The following is a 19,775-nucleotide window of genomic DNA, read 5'->3' on the forward strand; positions in this document are numbered from 1 at the left end:
CGGCGTGGATGTTGGTACGTCTATTAATGCTAATTCCTATTCACAGCATCGGTTCGCCGATAGGATGTTCGACAGTCTTGCGCTCGGAAAGGGAAATCTGTAGTCAAAGTCTGTAGTAAAATGGCTAGACGAAATCAAAAGAAAGCACTATTACTGTCTCCCCACCTACACTGTTCTTCGAATGCTCTTCGCTAGAAAAGCCGGTGGAAAGTTGAGTGCCTCATCGTACAATTAACTTACATCGCCACATTTTTCAGTAAATCTACATCGACAGAGTGCGGCATCCCTATTACTACTATACAACGCATTTTAAAATTTTGTCTGCCCTCTGGATACAATTTTGCTTTCCAAGCTGTCATGGTTATGGGAATAAGGATTTGAAAATGAAAACTTCCTACCACATACAATTTCCCAAAAGTAGAAGTTTTGTTATTTAAGAAAAATACATTAATTTGAAACCTTGAAAAGACAAATATTTCTCCCAAGGATTGTTTGAAACGACATTTTGGTCGTTTTGTTTTGTACTCATGTACTGCAGTGTTTCTAAAGACCAACAATATTTTGCAGTTCCATCTCCCCACAAACCGCTTTTCAATTACCACAAAGTCGTAATGAAAACATTCCCTGTGTTCATCACTTGCATCCCCCTAATTCTGAGGGAAAAAGGCGCGATGGCAATGAAGGAAATGTAAATTCAATGACATATGACAAATCACATGTGGGAAACATGTTATTCACAATCTCTTTATCGTCATCAGATTTGTGATTTCTAAGAAACTGCGTACACTTGTTGAAATCTGTATCTTGCATAACCTGTCGCATTTGGTGGCCAATAAGTAGTCCCTCTTTAATCTTTGCGCCGCTGATATTAGGAGACTTTGTCTCAGGTGTGCGAAAGTTTCCCCTTCTCTGTCCAGCGCTTTTATAGAAATCCATATTAACCCCGTTTCAATATGCGAGGGTGGGAGATGTACCTCTTGATTTTACTAACGGCTCATAAAACACAATCACTGGAAAGCAGGCATTTCGCTTAGGTCACCCTTTGCGTACGTGATGTTCTTTATTATTACGACTGTCTAAATCGCACAAAAAGCAGCAGCACATCGTGTAACCTTCTCGCATACCAGTCAATAGCCTTTCAGATCTGCAAACATTTTACAGTTATACATATCACAGTGCAAGTAACTGAACAAGTCACGCATAGTTTCATAAGCCCCTTTCTTGTTAACCGAGTCTCTGACTGTAATTTATGGATATTTATTACCGTTACGAAGGAGGAATGCCTTTAATGTTAGTTTCCAGAAATAAACGAAGAGTCTCTCTTCCTCAGGGCTGTGAACATGTCATAGCCCTCCAAACATAATATTTGTGTCACTGCAGTACACAAATTCGCCGGAGGAAGAGAAAAATGATTCATATACACTCTGGAGTTCCTACATGAAGTCACACAAAAAGCAGCAGCACATCGTGTAACCTTCTCGCATACCAGCCAATAGCCTTTCAGATCTGCAAACATTTTCCAGTTATACATATCACAGTGCAAGTAGCTGAACAAGTCACGCATAGTTTCATAAGCCCCTTTCTTGTTAACAGAGTAAAGTTTCCCCTTCTCTGTCCAGCGATTTTATAAAAATCCTTATTAACCCCGTTTCAATATGCGAGGGTGGGAGATGTACCTCTTGATTTTACTAACGGCTCATAAAACACAATCACTGGAAAGCAGGCATTTCGCTTAGGTCACCCTTTACGTACGTGATGTTCTTTATTATTACGACTGTCTAAATCGCACAAAAAGCAGCAGCACATCGTGTAACCTTCTCGCATACCAGTCAATAGCCTTTCAGATCTGAGTGAGCAAAGTTCATCTTTGAATCGCGAAGTCTGTAACTTAGATTGTGACTGCATCAGATTCAAGTCCCTACCGAGGCCGTTATGTTCTGGCTGCGTAATTCGATGAAGTGATATTGATTGTGGAGGAGCATCACGAGGAACTGGCCACATGGCTGAGGGCAGGTCTGAGTATTGAATAGCATGTTTTGGTTTTGCAGAATACCCTTACACTTAGGCAAGAATAGCAGTCGGTATCAGGATCCCTCTGTTTTAGCCACACCATTGGTGCTATGAAATGTACTTATGCTCGGGAACACAGTAGTTACTTACGCAGGTTACCTGCAATGTACCACAACAAATGTGAGGAGCAAAAGGCTTATCTTGGTCCCCAACTCTGCAGTCAAAATACAACTCCTAAGCCTTTTTAACTACGGGAGTAAGATTATGCCTTTGGCTTTCCCCTGTATATTCCCTGCATACACAACAAAATATATTGTGCCTATTTACACATTGTCTAGACTTTTGTACAGAAGTTTATGACAGAATATACTTGTATATCACGAGTTTCACACGAGGACAACACACAATACAGTAGTAACTACCATCATAGTGTTGCAACAATACACTTTCTTCGAAATTGCATGAAAACTCACCAGTAGGCAGCATAAGTCATAATTGCGTCTTCTGTTAATGATAGCTAATACTAGATGCGCAAAAAAACAATGGATACATAACAAATGAAGAGATCATCATCAAATGGCGGGATCCAGTTCATTTGTCTCTTTCTTTATGAAATTCCTGGAGTCGATAACAAGAAGCGCTCCCCTCTAGAGATGTTGAATGCTGCTGGTTTCACCAATACGAATACTGTCCACCATCAGAATTTATAAAAGTTGCGTTTTGTGAAACTGAATTCAGAGTCGTTATATTATGCGGAGTTATGAGGCCAAAGACGCTGCTGTGTTTGAGTATACTGATTATTACTACAGGCATATTTATACGTGATAGCCATCTTCAGGTTATCTGTGAAAAGTACATAGTTTGGTACAGTATTTTAAATTTTTAAGTATTAATGTAACGTATGGTAAAATTGCGTTTTGCTACCTACATCAGGTGGTGTTGATATCCATATGAAATCTATGTATCACTTGCTGTCACACTATTGTGTACGTTTGCCCCTCTGATGCTGTTGGCGAGGTAGTACATGTTAAACTTTTTTGTTGGAGCAGTTATTTTTATAGTTGTTGAATTATGAAAGTTTATTTCATAATGACGTCTTGTGGCAGCTGTGTTGACACTTGAGTCAGCGATGTTGCATGGTTACAGGCCGTTCGCTTCTTTGGTATTCTCTAGGTCATTTCTTTGTCCTTGTCAGCTGTATTGAATTGCTTATGTGATTCGTTTTTATAAGATTCTACACCCATCTGCAATTTAATCTTAGTGCTTTTTATGGCATCGTTATGCCACATAGTATTGTGGTGCGCGACGTTTGTGACATTTTATGACGTTTCCTTAAATGCATGGTTTCCTGTAGTTACTTTTAATTTCTTGGTAACATGATCCCTGGTATGCATTAAAGGAGCAAGCTTATACAATAGTGTGACAGCAACTGATTGTGAGACATAGATGTCATATGGACTCTGTATCTGATATATATGGCAAACCATAATTCTATGTATTTTTCACAGATAACCTGAAGACTGCAATCGCGCTGAAATAAGCCTAGAGTAATAAACAATATAATCAAAGACAGCAGCGTCTTTGGTCTCATAAGATAGTGTAATACTGTCCTTACGTGGCACATACGATGCTGTGGGCCCAGGTGAGAATAGAGGGTCAGTCTAGATGACCGAGAAAGAAGAAAGGAGTTCAGGAGGAAGGAAGGAAGGAAGGAAGAAAGGAAGGAAGGAAGGAAGAAAGAGAGAGGCAAAATTTAAAAATATTTAAATTCTTCGGACAAGAAGAAGTAAAAAGAGTAGGGCAGTTGAAAACAGACGATTCACGATAATATAATGTAAAAAGAAAATTAGATTAATGACAACTGTGATCATTTAACTTTGAGAGATACTCAAAAGATGAACTAAAATACTCTTCGAAAAGCTTTCCTGCAGTAATCGCGGACGTATAACTAGTCGGTGCGGAGTGAAAGGAGGGCCGAAGTAACTGGTAGAGAGCCAGGAAGTGCCCTGGCAGCGCAGCTACCTGTGCCGCGGCAGCTCGCTCCGCTCGGGCGCGGCTCGGCGGGTTTCTGTTTGCCCAAGACATTACCAACTGCCCACGGCCGCCGCCCGGATAGCCGATGTCAACATTATTTCCAACGAACGCTGACTTATTAGGTTGCGCAAACAGCCCCTGAGTGCGCACGATTCCTCTCTAAATGTGCCTCCTCACGTGATTGGCCTCGCAAGCTAACGTAAACATTTACCAATCATTCCTGCAGCCGGAGATTCAATCAGCTGCTTGTTGACGTCAGCCTGTTAACGATCTGGCGGACTTCGCACAAGAAAAAAAGGAATTAATCCACCCACAAGCTCAACTGCCCACCAGTAGAAGAGTGTTTGTTTGTTCCCCCCCCCCCCCCCCCTCCCCCCAGAGAAAGTGTGGAGATGCGTAATACAGTGACTGATAGAAGCGTGGTATGTAACTCAATAGGCGTAATAAGTCATGTCTCTCCGAAACTCATTGTGAGATTGCCCTGCGTACAATACCGTGTTGTGACACCAGAATCGAATTACACAGGGGAAAGAGCAGAGAGGTATAAAAAAATGAGGAGAATGAACAATGATGGCGCTGAATAGAAAACCGAATAGCAACGGAAGGATGCGGCAACCAGAATGCTATCTGCTGCTGCTGAACATTCAACAGTAATGATCCATTGTCCGCGCGAGCAGCAATCGATAGGCGTGATAACGTCGCTATAATTCAGGTAGTGGCAAGCCGGTAGCGCGTCCGCTGACGTCCGGTGTAGAGGTGATGGCGCCACTGCGTTCGGTAGCCGTTCATGAGGAATTGGAACTCCAGAAAATGAGTGATGTCACCTACCTCGCCTCTGCATGAAGCTGAACAAATCATCTAGGAACTCTTTTCTTCTAGGGTCGTTGTTGATCTCGTACAACTGCAACATAAAAGAGATTATTTCACAAAACTGCTCCGTAAGAAGCTTATGCGCTTTTTTGCTAACCATTGTAACTCAGCGGGAATGGAAATTTGCTGTTCGAGCGAGCGGGTTAAACGATTTTGGAAGGCGAAATGACTGAAGAGGCTGCTGACGATGGTTTAAATGTTCCTAGAACTACAGTGCAAAGGTGATTAAAATCATTGTAGAAAATCAACAGACAATAATAATACTGCAGATTGGGTTTTTCAAATCAACATTTGAAGAACGTTATGAAGAAATACTTGTAGCACTCGTGAGAGATTTAAGATTCCAGGTTAATGCCACTTGATAACATTGATTTTGAAAAGTTGGGTTACGATTTGGCAGAAAATTTATTGTTGCCTCACGGATTTAACAGAGAAAATATACTGGCACTTAAAATTTCTGCAAAAACTTTATGAAGAAGCTTCCAGATCTGTCTTACAGAAAGACGTCAGCCCCCAAGATTAATACGTTTTGTCAGGTTCAGTAGGCCACAGGTCAAAAGTTTTTTAACCAGCCGTTTTTATAATCTTCTACTTTCGACTGTTTGCGAATCACAAAAATTCAAATGGCTCTGAGCACTATGGGACTTAACTGCTGTGGTCATCAGACCCCTAGAGCTTAGGACTACTTAAACCTAACTAACCTAAGGACATCACACACATCCATGCCCGAGGCAGGATTCGAACCTGCGACCGTAGCGGTCACGCGGTTCCAGACTGTATCACCTAGAACCGCACGGCCACTCCGGCCGGCTGCGAATCAAAAAACACAATTTTTAATTTAAAAACCTACGCTACCCGACACTTTTCTCAACATCTTGAACTGTAGGCCGTAGAAAATCTCTTGCTGCATTTCGTTCTGGTTATAAATCTTTTTTTCTGCATGTAATCCAATACAGATCTTAAAGTAAAGGTTTTATGCAGTTATACCTTATTTCAAAATAACAACAGAAGGGCTTACCCTTTTATCGAAGTAAAAGTAATTTTACAGTTTCTAGTGAATGAAGTATATGGAAATCGACAGCTACCGAAAACTGACGAACACTTGCCAAAACCTACTCAGACCAGCTATTATATTTGTTGTCCGTTTTCCGCAAATGACAACACTGCTCCTTGCTTCGGAAAACCCGCACCGAGCTCGTTCGAAAGGATACTGCTGAGGTTGTGACACGACAGCTGATTTCAGTGTGGGACTTCCCATTTGTTACGGTACCATAAAGATGTCAAAAAGACAGCAATGTAATACCTTCACGTCATGCGGCTCTAGCGGTTTGCATGCACTTGCAAAGCCAATTTGCTATCCTTATCTCAAAACTCACTCCTAGATATTTCTTGAGCCAAAACGTAGCCAGAAAAGGAATGCAAAAGCGTCATATACAAATCCTTAACAAATTTCTCGTCGACTCAAAACATGAGTAATCGTCGAATAGATGGAAGAAGTTAAGTTTTGAATTTCTGGGAAAGTCTGCAGAGAGAGATCTTTCACTTTCAGACACTCGTCTGCTTCAGGGCGAACTGTTCTCTGAAACTGACAGACATAAAAAGATAAAAGCAAGCTTCGAATGTTTGTTTGACACCTTCGAACAAAACAACGAGAAGACTGTGCGACACACACACACACACACACACACACACACACACACACACACACACACACACACCGAGAGAGAGAGAGAGAGAGAGAGAGAGAGAGAGAGAGAGAGAGAGAACTGCGTTCTGGAGCCAGAGAAATAAATGTAGACAAGAAAGTGCAACTCAAAATACCTCCATATGAAATGTGATGGAAATAAATTAGATAGAATTAATTTTGAATAACACGCATCGGTATATCTGAAAACTCGGTGTTTGCTGAATGTGTGTCGTCTATACGCCTAGCCGCCGATTGTCTTTTAAGTCTTTATTTCATAAGGGGGTATTCTGCTTTGAAACTATGTGAATGAACAACAGTTGTCTACGAGGAGATTGTATCTATTTCATTTTCAAGAACTTGTCGTTCTCTATCCAGACGACTACAAGCAGGTTCAATGAGATCCGACTGATGGTAGAGAACAGTTCTTTTGAGCCAATTGCCGTAAGAGTTGCTAGTAGAACACAGAATACTTCCAGTTGTGAATACTTTAAAATGAACGTCCAGTTTCAGCACTTGGTTTATAACAGTGGGAAACCTACCGTAAACGTTAGAAGTGGGGAACTGGAGCCGTTTTCCATTTCTTTGAGACAGTACGATCCACATAAAAAAACTGAGGACCCTGCGCATGTTTGGGAGACTGTTCATATGTCTAATGCGTTCAAGATGTAGACTTGTTTGACATGTGCAAAGCTTCACAGAGTACGAATATCTATAGAGTTCACCAGTTCGACTACTTTGGCGTGGATCATTGTGGATTAATGCGTTTAAACGATCTTCATCAAACTCCGAAGGCCTTCCTGAACTTTGAGAGTCACTAATGTCAAAACGATCCTCCTTAAAACGGGAAAAACCATTATCTTGTGGTGCTTTGTCCATGGCATTATGACTGTACAGGGCGAAAATGTTTCCGGTTGTCTCCGCTGCTATCACCCCTCTACCGAACTCAAGCAGAAGAATATTGTTGGAAATCCCGATTTCTCCGCTTGGTACTCCATTTTCTAGCGTCCACAGGCTCAGTCACTATATCTGTATGACAATATGTAAACTGATATAGCAACAGTTAACTACAAATAACAAATTGCAATCGATAAGTAAACCCCTAGCAACCGTGTAAGACGTCGTGGTCTCCTGACCTTCATTGCTTACATATTCCGCCCTCACAATCATATTCCGCACATCAAGACGCTTCATTCGAACCCAAACTCGATAAGATAAAGTCAATGTTGTATGAATTCATTTAAACGATATGCAATTAACAAGTAAGCGCACTGTGGTTGAAATACTCGAGGCTGGCGTACACACATGCATTCCAGACACGACGGTCACAGAAGCTTTTAGTTTGGGAGAGAAACTGCACAACGGGATGCCGGTCCCTTCAGAGGACGACCCAGCCTATGTCGGCTGATGACCGCCTGTGTAGCAGACAGCGTGGGCCCGAGTGAATGGGGGAAAAACCCCGTGTTCGGCTTAAAAGCAAATTCCGCTACATTGTGTGGGAGCGGCCAGCCTACACATTCTTTACACACAGCACGCAGTTTCAGAGATTTTCACAGGGAGACAGTAAACGCCAATGCTACAGGTTTCTGGATTGGTCGCCTTAAACGAAACATCATTCTCCTGTTTTAGAAGAGCAATGCTGATTGGCAGATGATATTTCTGACGCCTTGAGCTGAAGGAATAATGGAAGAGACCGAAAGATATACCTCTTCACGTCTGGCATGGAGAGGCCGTTCTGTTGTTGCTCTTGGAGCGAGGAAAAAGTCTCTCCTCAGTACTTCACTGGGAGAGACCTCTGTCGAGAGCGAATCAAAGTGCTACTCTATATTGTGTCCTTGCGATTAAGCGTTGTTCACTGTGTTGGCTGACACACTTATTGTGCGGTGTGAACGGACAGAGTTATAGTTAAACGCCTGTGAGCGAATTTTGAGTGGCATCGCGGTGGACTGGTTATCTGACCGATGTACCACGCCAACAGTTAGATTAGGGGCGAATAGGAATCCTTGACTTGATCAAGGCATAGGGTGAGTTTGATTGGCGAAGGTCGATCCAGATAGAAGGAGAATTATCTTATTTGTCAGCAGCGAGCAGCGCAGACAGCAGTCATCACAGCTTACGGTATTGTGCGCTACAGCTATTGCGAGCCCCATATTTCCTCCACAACAGTACACTTCACTGCATTTCACACGCGACAGCCTCGACCGTACCTAGCAACATTCTAATGGATAATTATTCAAGTTGAGTAGGCGTGCCTTTCAGCCATTCTGCCAACTCAACAACCATCTTAAACTTCGTATAGAAATTTCATTAGCGAATCCTATCCTTGAGAGGTAACTTCACATTCCGAAAAAAACCAGGATATAACTTGTTCAATTCATTACTGAAAGTGCCATTGTGATTTCTCAGAATTTTTGCAAAATAATGACATTCGTTAGTTTCATTTTTTTCTTACACTATTACTACTCCAGTACCCAAGTATCCCACTAGTTACGTAAGAAATTTTGTGAATTTTTGTGTCATTTCCTTACAGCGGACGACTCCAGAAGATATTTATTGCTGAAAGTTTTTCAGGCATTTCTCTTTAGAACGTTAGGAGCGTCTGTCTGACTTCTGTAGTAGTGTGGGGGTGGAAATTGCATCTTGCAGGAGCCACAGAGTAAAGGATACATCTCAGATTAATCCGTTGTGCAGAATAACAGATCAACTTCACACCGCAGAACCGGAATACCAACATGCGAAACAGAGATGCTACCATCTCGTGCACCAACCCAATAAAAACAAGTACAGCTGTTTGTTACAAGACACAGTTCCTAAATTTTTTTAAAACTGTTTAACACCACGTACACAAAATATTTCTGTCAGGTTTTGCATATCAGTTTTATTCTCTCTTCCACACAAAATATTCCGTCCCTCCACCTCCTGACACTCTCCACCCCCTTTCCATCTCCCTTTCCCCCTTCCACAGACAGACGCACAACCACCGACACACAGACACGCAGCGGTGCCCGCCCGCCACGGACATGAAAGCTGATCCGATTTTTGCGCCGCCCGCTGCGCCGCGCCGCCGGTGCAGCGGACAGAAAGGCGGCCGGGGTCGCCCTCTATCACCTGTGAGGCCGGTGCGGAACCGCACATCAGAGAGCGTGTTCTACTGCGCTCGCACCGAGCGTGCCGTAATGAGTGCGCAATTCCACGGCGGGGCGAGACTTCACGGTTTGATGTGCAGGCCGCGGACATGGCGGGCACGATACGGGCGTGGAGGCGGTGCGTGGCGCGGGGGAGGCAGAGCAAGCACGGGCGATTAGCACGCGGGCGCTGACGCTGCCGTGGCACACCCGCCGGGGCGTGAAGCCGCTCCCTCTCGGCTATGTGAAGTCACTTCGAACCACCCGCGAGCAGGCCGACTCTGTGGCAAGCGGGTCGGCACGCAGTGCTACAAAATCATATCACGTCTTTTTAAATGACGTCATTTTCGACTCCAGGCCGCAACTATTTTTATTGTGCTACTGCAGTTTCCGCCTGTCACTGTCAAATATTTGAAAACGTACACTGACTTGAAAAAAAAAAAAAAATCCCAGCACCAATATACTGGGTGATCAAAAAGTCAGTATAAATTTGAAAACTGAATAAATCACGGAATAATGTAGAAAGAGAGGTACAAATTGACACACATGCTTGGAATGACATGGGGTTTTATTAGAACCAAAAAAAATACAAAAGTTCAAAAGATGTCCAACAGATGGCGCTTCATCTGATCAGAATAGCAATACTTAGCATAACAAAGTAAGACAAAGCAAAGATGATGTTCTTTACAGGAAATGCTCAATATGTCCACAATCATTCTTCAACAATAGCTGTAGTCGAGGAATAATGTTGTGAACAACATTGTAAAGCATGTCCGGAGTTATGGTGAGGCATTGGCGTCGGATGTTGTTTTTCAGCATCCCTAGAGATGTCAGTCGATCACGATACACTTGCGACTTCAGGTAACCCCGAAGCCAATAATCGCACGGACTGAGGTTTGGGGACCTGGGAGGCAAAGCATGACGACAGTGGCGGCTGAGCACGCGATCATCACCAAACTAGCAATATGCTGTGGAGCGCCATCCTGCATAAACATCGTACATTCCAGCAGGTGTTTATCAGCCAGGCTGGGGATGATGCGATTCTATAACATATCGTCGTACCTCTCACCCGTCACGGTGGCAGTTACTGACGTTTTGCTGTCCAGCGCCATCAAAAAATGGCTCTGAGCACTATGGGACTCAACTGCTGTGGTCATAAGTCCCCTAGAACTTAGAACTACTTAAACCTAACTACCCTAAGGACATCACACACATCCATGCCCGAGGCAGGATTCGAACCTGCGACCGTAGCGGTCGTGCGGTTCCAGACTGTAGCGCCTTTAACCGCTCGGCCACTCCGGCCGGCGCCAGCGCCATCTGTCGGACACTTTGTGAACTATTTTTTTGGTATTCTAATAAAACTCCAAGTCATTCCAAGCATTTGTGTCAGTTTTTACCTCTCTATCCACATTATTCCGTCGTTTATTAAGTTTTCAAAAGTATACTGACTTTTTGATCACCCGGTATAATCAGTGTCGGGTAATTAAATTTCGGGAATACCTTTATCTTGGTAACATTTAGATAACACTGCAGGACCACAGGTTAACGTAAGCTCGAGATAAAAAAAGCACTCTGTCTTCAGGCCACGAGTGGCCCACCGGGACCATCCGACCGCCGTGTCATCCTCGGTGGAGGATGCGGATAGGAGGCGCGTGGGGTCAGCACACCGCTCTACCGGTCGTTACGATGGTATTGATGACCGAAGCCGCTACTATTCGGTCGAGTAGCTCCTCAATTGGTATCACGAGGCTGAGTGCACCCCGAAAAATGGCAACAGCGCATGGCGGCCTGGATGGTCACCCATCCAAGTCCCGACTACCACTGCAAATGTGAAATGCCGCTACATTAATAACCGGTATAACCGCCAGAACACTGAACGCAAGGGCCGGCCGTTGTGGCCGAGCGGTTCTAGGCACTTCAGTCCGGAACCGCGCTGCTGCTACGTTCGCAGGTTCGAATCCTGCCTCGGACATGGATGTGTGTGATGTCCTTAGGTTAGTTAGGTTTAAGTAGTTCTAAGTGTAGGGGACTGATGACCTCAGAAGTTAAGTCCCATAGTGCTCAGAGCCATTTGAACTGAACGCAAGCATGCAAACGGGCATGCATTGTGTCGTACTGCTGTCGGATTTAAGTCTGTGGGATGCAGCTCTGCACCCTCTTGCACTTTGTCGGTCAATACAGTGACAGTTAAAGCTCGCTGTGGATGACATTAGAGTTGTCAACCGACGAAGTCTCATATGGGCGCTATTGGACAGACCTGGTGATCGTTCAGGCAAAGGCAACGTGTCGACACTCTGTAGATAATGCTGGGGTACAACAGCGTTACGTGGGCGAGCGTTGTGCTGTTGGAAAACACCCCCTCCCGAATTCTGTTGGTGAATGCCAGCACGACAGGTGGAATCACCAGGCTGAGGTATAGATGTGCAGCCAGGGTGTTTGGGATGACCACAAGAGTGCTCCTGGTGTTGTACGAAATCGCAACCCAGACCACAACTCCTGGGCTAACTCCAGTGTGTCTTAACACTGCAGACAGGTTGGTTGCAGGCGCTCACCTGACCTCCTTATAATAAACATACATCCATCACTGGCACCGAGGCAGAATTAGCTTTCATCAGAAAATACGACAGATTTCCAATCCGCCCACCAAAGAGCTCTCGCTTGACTCCACTGAAGAAGTCGGAAAAGGGCGGTGGTTTGGGGTCAGTGGAATGCACAATACGAGTACAGGGTGTCTGGCTCAGAGCTGTCCTTGAAGTAACTGGTTTGTAATTGTGTCGCTGTGGTGCCGACTACTGCTTGAATTGCTGCTGACAGATGCGGTACGGTGCGCCAGAACCGTACGCCGAACACGGTCTTTCCTACCAGTAGTGTCAAGTAGCCGTCCGGAACCCGGTCTTCTTGCGTGCCTTGTCGCGACCGCCGCTGCCAGCAATCATGCACAGTGTCTATATTACTGCCAAGACTGTCTACAATACCGCGGAAGAAATACCCAGCTTATTGTAGGCCCACTAGACGACCTGGTTCAAACTCAGTGAGGTGTTGACAATGGCACCACCTTAAAGGTATTTTTGACTAACATCAACTGACCACGTCCAGTCTCGAAGGTAAATTACTCCCACGACCGCTGCAGTGCGTATTTAAAGCAAACCTGATTTGCATCCTCATAATGCCACTACTGGCGCCAGTGTTAAGCGATTGGCATGACATTTGAACAATTGTCTTTGAGATCTTGAAACACGCCTGCCAACTTTCGTTTATCTCGCACAAACCCTTCCTGGTCTTGGGAAATAACACTCCAACAAAAATGTATTAGCAGAATAATTGCATGTTCAATAAATCTGCAGTCTGTTAAGTTTCACATTCATACAAAATCCGATGTCATATTACGACACCCAGGGTAGTCTGGAAATAAATTCTAGGCACATAGAATCATCATGCGTGTGGTGGTGGTATCCATCCCTGGCCCTCATTAAACTTCTCTGTATTTTGTGTCATAGCGACAGGCTCGCTGGCGTCCCACCAGACTCAGCGTAGCCACTCACCGATGGGATTTAACCGTACAATTATCTCTCTCTCTCTCTCTCTCTCTCTCTCTCTCTCTCTCTCTCTCTCCACCTCTCAATGTTTGTTCGTCGAGGACTGACGTCCGATTCCTAATGTTATTCCTTAATTATGAAAAGGAGGCTTACGATACTTGAAGAATTACCGCTTCCCTCGGTCGTCGTGGTCACGGACTCGTTTCTTCAGAGTCAACGTTTCCCATTTCTGATGCCTTGGTTTGTAGAATATGAATTTCCAGAATTTACTACACAGCTAAGGATCGGCATAGAAAGAAGATGGTGAGCACATTTTGTTACATGTAATTCTGTTTTGCGGAAACTCCTTGTTACAGAAATTTAATTTGGAGTCTCACGTACAACGCTGTTTGTGATTAATGGCTGTCATATTTCTGTTACTCCTCAATGTGGATCGGTATTCAATCTTATCAAAACAAGCAAGTTATTCTTAAGCAACTTCTAAACTGTTAAACTATGACAAACAATCTGTCTTACTGTGCTTTCATGATTTATGTGTAAATTGAGCATTTTAACTCGTCTATTGAATAGCGCAACATTGCTGTGAATTGTTTCTCAAACAGTGTAAGGGATTTTAAAAATTTGTATTTGCAAAATTTTAAAATGTTGTGTAAATATTTGAACGAAACTTGAAGTGATTGAAATATCACCTTCTTAGAAATTCAATTGAAGAGGGGAGGTATGGTAGCACGGAAAAAGTGACACGTCTTAAAAAAATATTGGCGCATGTTACAACATTACTCATTTATGTTAATGCAGAATTAGAGCGTAATCTTGAGTGAACAGTGTACGTCAAATCGGAGGTTTTGAAAGCTAAAAGTGTGTACCTATAGCACATTACAGCAAATGCCTAAAACAATGTAGGAAACTCTTATATCTGTGGTCAGCTTTTCCATTGAGATTTATAGCGCCTTCAAAAACCAGCCTAAAGATACATTCGGTTTTCCCCAGAGCGCCCTAAAATCTACCCTCCTCCAGTTTATGCAGTACATCCAAAGATTCCCCAGTGCTGCTAGTGTCATGATTGTTATTATGAAGATGTGTACTAAATGAGAATTCGAAATTCCCGCTTGCTTCTCTGATGGAGAAACAATTACCTGTTACCTTTCACATAAATTCCCACATTCCCCACGTAAGATTTTATAAAATCCTGATTGTGTAAATGGTTTTCTTTTGTAGGTGATTATGTGCTTTTCCCACTAACGAGGTTTCCCGTGAAACAGATAATGTACATTTCATACAACGCCCAATTTCTCCCTGAAGATGGTCATTTGCCAAAAGCAAGTAAATGTAATTTTAAAAACCCTCCCACCTGAGGCAGCAGTGGATAAGTTGTAGGTGTATTAGGCTAATCCAAACGACTGCTTCGGTCGCCTCTTCATCACGAACAAGAGCTGGGCCTATCAGCATGACACAGACAAAGGAGTAAACCAACAGTGGGTTCACCGCCGCTGAAAAAATCGAAGAATCAATCAATCATTATGAGGCAAGGTGGTGATGAGTGTTTATGGGACTGCCGCGGTCTGGTACTAACAGATTGTAAGGGGTAATCTCTCATATAGTTACGGGAAACTTTACAAGGGTATTTATGCTCCACGATAATTCCCCAGCTCATTCTGCACATGCCAGAGGCATGTAGGCTGCTTCTTTGGGCTATCGAATTTGTCTTCTCCTGGCATCGTATCCAACGTATTTCCTCGAATAAAGAAAGCATTGCGTGGCCAGCATTTCAGAATGACGCAGACATAATCTGGATGTGGAACGTTCCTGAACAGCCAAAACGCACTTCAACAACCAAATTCTCTGCCGAGTCGTCCGTTTTCGAGAAAAATGCGTCGCATTGAAGAGTGAATACGGTGAAAAGGAATATCATCATTAGTGTTGTGGTCACGCATTGACGTTTTTCAGCGACAAAACGGTATAATTACGTCTCGTATAGAACAAATAATTGAGATTTATGGGTTAAGTGCTACTCTGAAATGAAAGGAATGGCAAGGGATAATAAGTCGCGTGGGCCGCAGAAGTCTGTTGGAAAACGTCACTGCGCACAAAATTATGGCTATTTGTCAGAAGCTGATATTCATTCCAGTATTCACTTAATCGACGGCAACCTGAAAGTCAGGCTGCAATAATGTTAAGGAAGACGAACAGGAATGTAATAAAACGTATTAACAACGAAAGAAAACGGAGAGCTCAGCATCAATTATCAAACAAAATTAAATACAAAAACTAACATTGTAGCATAAAATTATCTTAGGTACCCTCTTTAGCCGGTGTCCGACGAACCAAGTTTCGCGTCGAATAAAAATCTACAGTAGCAAGGAACTGCTAAGTATTAATATAGCCACACGAATGACAGAGCAGTGTATGTATACATCACAAGTGGAGAAAGGTTCGCCCACTATTTCAGTGTCGCTCTTGTTCTGGCTCAACAAACTTCTGACTACGAGCAATGTCTCTGTCTGACGGGCAGGAAATCCGCCACAACTGCTCGCCGTGTCAGAGGCGTCTGAATTCACGGCGCTCAGAGGCGGCGGCGAATGAGCAGCTGCGCAGAAGTGTGTCAGGTGGGGTCTGTCTGCGTCTCGCGCGGAAGTTGTGGGCGTTATTAAGGCGGGCGATGGAGCTGTAAAACCCAAGGAGAGCAATCACTCAGCCGCGGGCGCAGAGGTAGACGCTCCGCGCACTTCTTCGCACACGCGCTGCACAGCAGAGAACAGCGGAGGGAACCTGGCCAGCTGCGGCCGGACGCTAACGGCGATCGCCGGCCAGAATTAATCGCGAGCCATTAACCAAAAATCCGAGAAAACTTTATTTGGCCGCGGGGGCGGGGCGCCGGCCCTGCCGTGATGGATCACCTCGCCGGCTCCATATGGCGGAGAGCGACAAAAAATTGGAACGAGAACGGCGGAGGGTAGCCGAGAGACTACAGACTACTCAGGGAGCGCGGCGTGTTCTTCTGAAGAAAAGGAGCGCGCACCTACACGCTGTAAACAAGGGGCGCGTCTGAACGGTAAGGGGGGGGGGGGGGGGGAGTGAGCCAGAGGAGACCATACAACTTGCTATGATACAAATTTCCTGCTCTTTTTCCTACATATATGCTGCGTCTAAAAAGGTCTGTCTTTTAGAGCATTCACCGGAAATATAAACAAAATACATGTTTTTGTTACCATTACTTTAATTTGCTTCTGAGTAGCTTCATATTTGAGTTAATGCTGTCTAGCTTCGCACGTGTTTATGTTCAAACAGTTAACTACGTTGTAACTATCCACAGTCAGAAAGTAAAGTACAAATATCGGAGTGTATATGCACGAATGACGAGGTCGCTAATGTACGCCTGTGCGGCGGCACTCGACTCGGAGGTAAGCCGGTTCGAATCCTGGTGGTGAATGAAATTTTTCCCTGCCAGTATTTGGCGGGCCGGGAAAGGAGAGGAGAGGTGCTGGCGTAAACGTTTCTGATCACCAGTCTTTGCACCAATGTCGTGGATTAAATTCCAAACCACTCTTCAGTGTCTCGCGAAGTGGGGACACGTGACACTGTTGACGGTGATCAGTCCCTCAGATGAGGACGTTAAGCTCGGCGGTCGCCTTGGCGCTTTTCGAGAGGAATAGACTATGTGGCAGCACCGGGCTCCATCCTCTCCCTTCCCTTCATCCATAGCAACATAAACGTAAACTCACACTGTACAAGCACTCACCACAGTCACCCACATTCGAAGCTTCATAACAGGTAAGAGGAAGTTGACGGTAAACCACCTTCAATAGGATGTTGCCACCAGTGGCGGTGCAGGATTCCTGCATATGCTCCTCCTGCACCCATTCCCCGAGTATGGGACTATTCTGTTCTATATATACGAATCTATGATTTCACAGCCATGTATTATCATAAAATTCTCTCTGGCTACCATCCGCGTTAAGTAGTCATTATATACCAGGCTACATAAGGATAGCAGCAGCAACCACGTGACAGTCACCACCACTTCATTCGGACAAAATCTCATCGGTTTTTAACCACTGTCTTCATGTACCCATCAGCATGAGTCGTTACATTGGTTGTAACAAGAGCATTGATTTTCGTGTAATCTCAACACAAACATTGCAGCCAAAAAATGGGGAAGCACCCAGAAGAGGGGGGGGGGGGGTCGAGACGGTACTTCAAGTGATTTGTAAAATACGGTCTAATTTACAGAGACTTGCCAGTGTGATTCCACTTTTCAATATGACTTTGAACCTCGCCTGGCCTAGAGGCATGCACTCAGATTCAGCTCGGAAAAGTGTCATAATGCCGTTGTATTCTCTCCTGAGCTAAGCTCGCCAATCTCGCCAACAACTGTTTTGACACGTCGTTATTAGCTTGGGTAGCGGCACATGGACGGTGTTCATGTCCGAGCTCATCTGAAACATATTATATCGCGGACAGAGCTGCGGGATAAAGCAGAATGTTGCAGTGAGTCTCACACGGCAGTCACAGATGTGAAGGTTTACGATACGTTTGATGCACGAACGGCGACGCTCCACAATGGTGGCCAGACGTGATCGACCAGAACGTTGACGACGAATGTACCTGCCCTTACGTTACCACGCAGTCCAGCATCAGGCCAGCGTCACATCCGAATGCCCCACACATATGGGTATTGCACATATACCCTACCAGGCCTGGTGATAACATTAAACATGAACAACGCTGATGCCCTCTGGTGGACGATGTGCCTGTTACAATGAATTAGAACTGTAATCATTTAAATATACCACCACGGTGCGTGTGTGTACGAAGTTACATTGACATTCGGGTACTTCACTTTTTTGTGAGTTAGTATAAAGTGCGTCTCTCCCAAGAATCATCAGGCGCATTTTCTCTCGTGTTTCAGTAGATTTTTGCAGTTGTTTTTGTATTGTGTAGCTGGCGTCAGCCCAAAAAAATACTGCTCATCAAGTCTCCAGTGCAACGCCCAGTGTCGAGAGGAATCGTCAGCTTGTTAGTCTTACAAACAAAATGATTTTCAATGCGGAATTTTACGTGCACATTCGATAGAGCTGTCTCTGTTTACACTAGTGCGATATTTGTTTGCCGATGTGTATTAGGAGGGATAGTAAAACTCTAAGAATTGCCAGTAGCGACAGCACTGCCCTGACCCGCGCTGCTATCGCCAAGCATGCGGCGCTACCGAGTCGCTGTTGGATTGCTATTTATTCTTGGTGTTTTACCGCCTCTGTTAATAAATGTAGATAAAAGAAATATCGCACTAGACTACACAGTGGCCGCACTGTCGAAAGAGAACGTAAAATTCTGATTTAAAATAATTTTGTTTGTAACCGGAAAAAAATGGCTCTGAGCACTATGCGACTTAACTTCTGAGGTCATCAGTCGCGTAACCGGAAAAAGACCGACACTTTCTGTTGGCACCAGGCGTCGCATGAAAGACGTGACGATCAGTTAATTGCTTGGGATGACGCAAGCTACACAATACAGAAACGAAATTGTAAATATCTGACGACTCTTAGGAGAGGCATCCGGCATAGTGCTCATCTCGTCAGTGTCGATGGAAAGCGTTCCGCCCATCTATGAAGACGCACATTAAATGATAAAGCTGAGTCATTACAATTTGATATTGGTTCTCCATCCGATTTAGTAATATATATCAAACCCGTTTTCCTACTCCTACACTTTTGAACATCAAAGACACCATTTATACTTCGAACATAAATTCGAGTCCACTTCTAACCTCAGACAAAAGTTTGCCCTCGGCCAGCTTTATATATGCATGTATATGTGTTGAATTACCTCTTGCGAAGGGTTCCTCTGATACACAATATTCAATAAGGTTCCAAATAGCCAACAATATATTGATAAAATGCTGTTTACCACCAACAGGGCGTGCACGGCGAGCCCGGGTCATCATCCTCGTCCGACGAAATGCATACAACCTCCTCCTCGGCCTCAACGTCCGACGTGTCCGACGCCACCTCCTCCTTCATTTGTAAACAATGAATTATGTGGCGGTCAGCATGAACAACATTCAGACGTGATATTAATGCCTCATCACCAATAGTAAATTCATTAGACACAAATAAAACCAACCCTCTGTGCTTTATAACCATTCCCGGCTTATTTTTAACATTCACAGTTACTGGACGTCCTTCGACAATACGTTTCAAAATAGACGCATACGGACGCCACCTTAGCCACTCAAATTCCTCGAACACAATTACATTATGAACACGAGGATCATAAATAATTTTAATTGTGTACAACTTCGTACACAATGGTAAGGAGAGGTGGGCTACAGATTGTTGCGGCAGCTGTCATCGTAGGAAAGCATGACAGGAGCAGAAACGATCAGTGAAGAAGTGACAACGCAAAAAGATGATTTCCTTAACTTGTATTTCTCCAAACGTAAGAAGATTCGGTACAAATAATGTTACAAGAAATCGAGTTCAGCTCACACAGTATCCCCTATGATGAGCCGCGCGGTTT

The 19,775-nt window shown here is 44.2% G+C and overlaps 1 protein-coding gene across 1 annotated transcript in view; it reads right to left on the bottom strand.

Moving 5' to 3' along the window:
* Positions 1-19,775, bottom strand: part of LOC126484822 (protein dead ringer-like) — a 473,583-nt gene that overhangs the window by 277,338 nt on the left and 176,470 nt on the right. The window contains exon 4 of the mRNA XM_050108418.1: positions 4,873-4,945. Within this exon, the coding sequence (XP_049964375.1) occupies positions 4,873-4,945 (73 nt within the window). The remainder of the gene's footprint in view (positions 1-4,872; positions 4,946-19,775) is intronic.

This window comes from Schistocerca serialis, chromosome 6 (assembly GCF_023864345.2).
Source record: "Schistocerca serialis cubense isolate TAMUIC-IGC-003099 chromosome 6, iqSchSeri2.2, whole genome shotgun sequence".
NCBI classification, from domain to species: Eukaryota; Metazoa; Arthropoda; class Insecta; order Orthoptera; family Acrididae; genus Schistocerca; species Schistocerca serialis.